This window comes from Beta vulgaris, chromosome 3 (assembly GCF_026745355.1).
Source record: "Beta vulgaris subsp. vulgaris cultivar EL10 chromosome 3, EL10.2, whole genome shotgun sequence".
NCBI lineage: Eukaryota > Viridiplantae > Streptophyta > Magnoliopsida > Caryophyllales > Amaranthaceae > Beta > Beta vulgaris.
In genome coordinates this window covers 21428686-21434921 of record NC_079204.1, presented here as the reverse complement: position 1 = coordinate 21434921, position 6236 = coordinate 21428686, and the positions used below count along the sequence as shown (strand labels likewise).

Below are 6236 nucleotides of genomic sequence, written 5' to 3'. Positions count from 1 at the left end.
CGACCACCATGGTAACCACCACGGTTGCTCACATTTGCTCTAGTTTGCAAAGCTTGTTCTGAATTGGAACTTTTACCTCGTTGTCTCATCCTTTGCTCATGAGATGTCAACGAGCTCAACAACCTTTCAATGGACAAGGTTGACAAATTGTGTGCTTCTTCGATAGCGGAAACGATACCATCAAAATCACTATTTAGAGATCGTATAACCTTTTGTACAACTCTTTCATCTTCAACATTTTCACCGTTAATTCTCATTTGATTGATAATTAATTGTACACGGTCAAAATAGGCTGATATTTATTATGAGTCATCCATGCATAGTGACTCGAATTCCCCTCGTAGTGTTTGCAAACGTATCTGCTTGACACGTTCATCACCTTTGAAAGAACTTCGCAAAATTTTCCATGCCTCATGCGATGTTTCTGCCATAGATATTTTTATAAATACAGGCTCCTCCACTGCCTGAAAAATATGATATAACGCCTTTTGATCTTTTCGGCGTGTTTCCAATAAAGTATTTTTGGCATCCTGACTAAGAGCAGCATATGCCGCTGCCTCAGTAACATCTGTGAAACCATTCTCCACTATACTCCACATGTCTTGAGAACGGAAAAACACCTTTAATTGAATGGACCAATTATCATAGTTTTTCCCGTTCAATTTTGGGAGTTAAACTTGCACTGTGTTATTTGTAGCTGCTGCCATTATTCAAATAACAAACTTGCAAAATATAGAAACTAATCCTAGCTCTGATACCAACTGTAGGAGAAAGGAATTTGCTAATTCCAAACTATAATAAGAAGAGATAGAATTGTCCAGGAAATATAATATATATGTTTTTCTCGTCTATATTTTAAATGACATTACATCTCTATTTATACTTTACATGAAATCAAGATAACCTTACAAAGTTAAAGGTAATCCTATATTTCTTGCGTGAATAAATTACAAGCAAACAATATCATTCCATTAGCTTAGAATAGATTACTGTTTTTTTATATAAACTAACTAAAAATACAATATCATTCCATTATCATCACCTTTTTGTCTGTTTTCGCACGCATTGCGTGCATATAGGACTAGTTGATGTGGAAGTTAGCTAGTCAATCATATCATACAATGCAGTAGGTCGTCGTTTTTTCAGCCCAAAGCCCTCACAAATAAGGCCTTGGAACTACATTTAGCAAGTAGGCGCCCGCCCATCAAGTCCTTTATGGTATATCTATTGTACTATTATTTGGAGTTAGTTTGTATGGGAGAGCTCTATAAAGTATAAACTCAACCGAGCATTCTCATACAATCTGTTCAAAATCACATTTTAAATTTTGAAATCAAGATTTTTTAAATCAAATAAAGTCAACTTGCCAATCAAATGACAAAAATGAGGAATGATAATTCATTTCATCCTACAATTAAGAATTTGTGGGAAAAGGAAAAAAAAAACAAGGAATCCGGTCATCAAAAAGCTCAATAATCGCGCCCATAAATCCATAACATATACTAATTAATTTCATCTAATATTATCAATCCATACAATAGACATGATCATATCCCAATATTCATCACACAACAAGGGAGAAATCCCAAATGGGATGAAGTAACTACTACAAGTCTACAACTACATTGTATCCTAATATGAAAGCCTAGAGAGGAAGAAATGAAAATCATCAAAGCCTCTCATAGATAATAAAATGCTAGGGCTCTATATGCAGTATACATATATAGATTCACGCATCTATCTAATCTAACCAAAAAAGAAAAACATAAAAATAGTGTTATCTTTAAAGAAAATCCAAAAACATTTGCATCAACAACCAACAAGAGCTTCTCCAAGTGATAAAGGCATACCATCTTGTAAGCAATCAATAGGAGGGATTGTTAAGCTCTCTTGAATCCCGTAAGCGTTCCAACAAAAGGGATCATCAACAAGCTCGCCTTGAGCAGGCAAAAGTTCGACTTCGGACATTGTTATGTTAGTGCAAGGTACGGCATCACTGCAAGCAAAGTGAATAGGGGCGCTTCTAACGTTGTTATAAGTGCCCTTGATGTTCTTGTAGGACACTCCTGAGAGATAAACAGCCGATGTTTCGTTCCTACATGCCTTTGTGAGGCAGTAGTATTGGTCTATTATAATGCTGTTTGTTGTGTTTTCCATTTGAATATCATGAAATGATATGTCTGAGACTGACCCTGATCCTCCTTGCCAAGTCTTAATTCTTACCCCATTGTCGGAGTTCTTGATCAAGGCACCACGTACTGTTATGTTCGATACACATGACCGAGTATTATGCACTCCAAGACTTCCAATGCTAATACAACAAGATATACGTGTATGTTAGCTTAATAATATTTATTATATATAGCAGCTCCCACACATTGCGTGCATATAAATAAGGCTAGTGTTATATAGAAGTAACGCAAGCAAACAAAGCTCATTATTGAAACGAACAAAAAATTGTATACTATCAAATTAGTGAAGTAAATTTGTTAGAGGATCATGTCAAATTGATCTATGGTCAAACTTGGAAAGTTAGTAGTAACTAGTAGTACTACTGCATTGCCTAATCTTAGATAATTTAATAATTTTCAGTTTCAAGATTGATTTGGGTTGATTCACTGATCAACCGACCATGATTGTTATATGAAGTACTCCTAATAAATTAGCTCCAACTATATAATAATACTGATATATATATATATATAGAACCAAACAAAAACACACCAAAAAGGTCCTTTTTTTTGGAAGTTCCTTGAGGAAAATGACAATGCATACAGTATTATTCAAAGTAAGAGTTCACGTTAAAGAACACTATTCACCTGATTCCGTGACTATGGTCGCAAACCACCCCTTGTATATCCACATTTGAGCAACCTGGTCCTATGGATATGCAGTCATCCCCTGTGAATTTACACATACTCACTAACATAAGTAAAATGGAACATATCAATCAGCCAATCAATTCTGTAATTAATCTTTTTCCAACGCCACGTGGCCGCATAATATTGTAGAGAAAAATATTATGTAAAGGAATTCCAAGTTTGAAGATTGCATATTATTAAATTTAAGCACTTGCGAATTATTAAATTTAAATACTAAATATGTAAATATGTTTGATGTGTTATAACGGCACAAAATCCTAAGGAAAGATTAATCTAGTAGAAAATTATAATAATTTTTTTGGGTGCTATACTAATATTATAAATAGCAATATAACGACATACTTACCATTAGCAATCATGGAGTTGTAAATGCCAACATTTTTGGTCTCTTGAACATGGATGCCATCAGTGTTGGGGCTAAATTGGGGAGAATTAATTTGGAGCTTGTTTATGAGTACCCCATCACATCCATCAAACTTTATGTGAAATTGTGGACTATTTTGAATTCTGATCCCACTTATCTGCGTATTATTGCTCAAGAAGAACCTAATCATCTGTTTCAACATTTAATTATGAGTAACACGTACACATATAATTACAGAATAATAGAACAATCATTAAAATGGCTTGGTCTAATAATTATAATTAAAATGCCGTAAATGATAGGTCACACATTCAAATCTTCCACTCCTTTTTTATACTGCCATCGTGATTCATATATAGATATGAAAGTATAAGAAATACTACTAAATTCTCTATATGCATATGAAATCATCTTCTGAAATATTCTTTTGACTTCTTGTTGTTTTGCATGGACCATCGACTACTAGATAAATTGACCGTTTTGTCCTCTGTAGATGCTTTTGCAGAATTGTTCTCCCTTTACAGTTTACAGGTGGTTGAAGAGCAAATGTGGAAAAATATATATCTATCTGAACTTTTTTTAATAGTAGTATATATTTTATGGTTAAACTCTGAAAACTAACCACTTTTTGTTACAAACATATATTTACGTGTGGTATTTTCTAAGATGTACATTTTTTGTAATTTTTACTCAACTTAGAAATTGATGTTATTTAAAAAGACTGAAGACTATAAGAAAACAAATGAAGTAATTTTGTTTCTGAAAGGAAATGGTAATAAGAAAGTGTAAAAGTAAGTTATAGTTAACTTACAGCTGGGCTATCACATGGTCCAGGCAATGTTGATCCATGTGGACCCTGAAAACACAAACAAAACAACACAAACTGTAAATCTACATATGACTTTATTAATTTATTATGGGACTTGGAGCAACAAAATTTATGTTTGCATTAGCAATAAAATAATAAGTATAAGAATTTGTTTAGATTATATATATCTCCTAAATTCCCAACATTTTTAGAAATACTCAATTACTAAATTCCCTCCATTTCTTAATAGGAAAGTTATAAGAATTTGTTTAGATTATATATATCTCCTATAATATGACAAATGAAAATTATAAAAGATATCATTAAATTTGTTTTAAAAAGATATTATAATAATATTATTTTTTTTTATAATTTTTACTAATATGAACATGAGAATTTCGATGGACTGATATTTATTATAACTTTATTAATTTATTGTAAGAGCAAGGCAGTAAATTTAATGAATGATAGAGTAGAAACTAATTACCCTGTGAGGTTTGCAAGGAAGGTCCCACCATTTTTGACCATTGCCTTCAATAGTTCCAGTTCCATTCATGGTAAATTCATTTAACCTGTAAAAAACTAACCATTGTTTTTTACTGTCTGATTCCGGCCAGCAATCTGGTCCATCTGGCGGCATTAATATTCCATCAATCTGTGCCATACAACATACAATCAGAAGGGTAGATGAGGGTGTGCAAAGAGCCCAACAACACAGGGTCTCCAAAATTATAAAGGCCCAAAATATTTTATTTTGAAAATTTTACTTCACATTTGAAGAAATCACCCTTGTTTTCCGTTCTTAATAAATTTGTCAATGATTTATCTTTAGCTTTTCAACTTTTTATCTTTAGAACTCTAACCTTTCATCTTTATTTTGTATAAATTTAGGGGCCCAATTTTCATATTAGAACCGGGGCCTCAAAATCTTCAAGACGGCCCTGCATACAATACATCTTCACTTAATTACAATCTGCTTTTACTTGTAGGAATATTACCATTTTAAATACATACTTCTTAATTAGCTTGCTTCGAGGATCGACTTTTACCATGTTCGACATGTTCCTTGGAACAGGGCCTTTTAATTACGAGGCCTCAAAATAGAGAAGCCTAAGTAGTAAAAAGAAAAGGTTTATCTACTTATTTGGGCTACTCTTTTTTCATAATATGATTTTATGAAATGAAAAATCATGAATGAATGAGCTATTACATTATTGAAATTTTCAAATATGAGTTCGCACAGGGCCTCTATATAGTTTGAGACGGCCCTGATTCAGATACTCGAAATGAGCACATTTATAATGACAGCATTATTAATTATTATGAAAAACTTAAAAGAAAGAGTTACCTGCATGACTAGTCCGGGCTTACAAGGCCCGTTAAAGATGGAGGAGGTGATCATGAATTTCCCCTTAGAAGGGAGAAGAATGACACTGGATTCAACGGCACATGCCGCCTTCCAAGTAGCTTGGAAGGCAGCAGTGTCATCGGTGTTGCCATCACCAACGGCCCCAAATGAGGTAACATCGAAAATGCACGGGCCGTTTTGTGTCGGACTCGAGTACGGGTCCGAAGGAACAAGAGGAGGTGGGACATTAGGATCAGGTGCATAAGCAGGGGAAGAAGGTGCTGATATTATCCCTCCTTTTTTCTTATGATAGTGAGCTCTTCCTTCTACTTCATTGATATAATTTTCAGAGAAAAGTATTGACATTAATACAAACAATATGAGCAAGTTTGAATAATAACAACATTGCTTCATTTTATATTTCTAAAAAAAAGAGAGGGTATGAAACGGTTTTTAACTATAATATTTTTACAATGTGATGAGAAAAATGACCAAAGTTTTTGGCTAATTGAAGCTTAAAAAGAAAGTGTATATATAAAGGAAACAAGGGTGGTGTACTGGTGTAGCTGTAGCCACAGAATTCGCCTAGAATAATGATGTTAATGTTTATTCAGTTGAGATGTTGAGGAGTAGTTATATAAACAAAGGGAAGTAAGTAGCAAACAAGTAAATGTAGTATGAAATTAATGTAAACTGGCAAAATGTACGAGTATGGGACCATTTTCATGAAGTAGAGGCTCACAAGTATTCTTGGAGTTTCAGAGCCAAAAAGATGTACATACACCATACGAATAACATGTGTTGGCTTTTTATTGATCCACAAAACTAATATTA

General features: G+C 33.4%; 1 protein-coding gene across 1 annotated transcript; it reads right to left on the bottom strand.

The window, feature by feature from the left end:
* Positions 1 to 1485: 1485 nt before the first annotated feature.
* Positions 1486 to 6014, bottom strand: LOC104889135 (polygalacturonase At1g48100). Its single transcript, XM_010674282.4, has 6 exons — positions 5403 to 6014; positions 4542 to 4709; positions 4058 to 4102; positions 3229 to 3436; positions 2820 to 2901; positions 1486 to 2311 (listed from the first exon to the last, which is right to left on the bottom strand). The coding sequence occupies exons 1-6, from the start codon at positions 5814 to 5816 to the stop codon at positions 1810 to 1812; spliced, it is 1419 nt and encodes a 472-aa protein (XP_010672584.1). The 5' UTR covers positions 5817 to 6014; the 3' UTR covers positions 1486 to 1809.
* Between the last annotated feature and the right edge of the window lie 222 nt (positions 6015 to 6236).

Coding starts and splice junctions, on each gene's coding strand:
- LOC104889135 (XM_010674282.4), bottom strand. CDS start 5,816: ATGAAGCAATGTTGTTATTATTCAAACTTGCTCATATTGTTTGTATTA. Junction 4,103..4,541: donor TTCCTTGCAAACCTCACAGG/GTAATTAGTTTC, acceptor TTGTGTTTTCAG/GGTCCACATGGATCAACATT. Junction 3,437..4,057: donor GACCATGTGATAGCCCAGCT/GTAAGTTAACTA, acceptor ATGTTGAAACAG/ATGATTAGGTTCTTCTTGAG.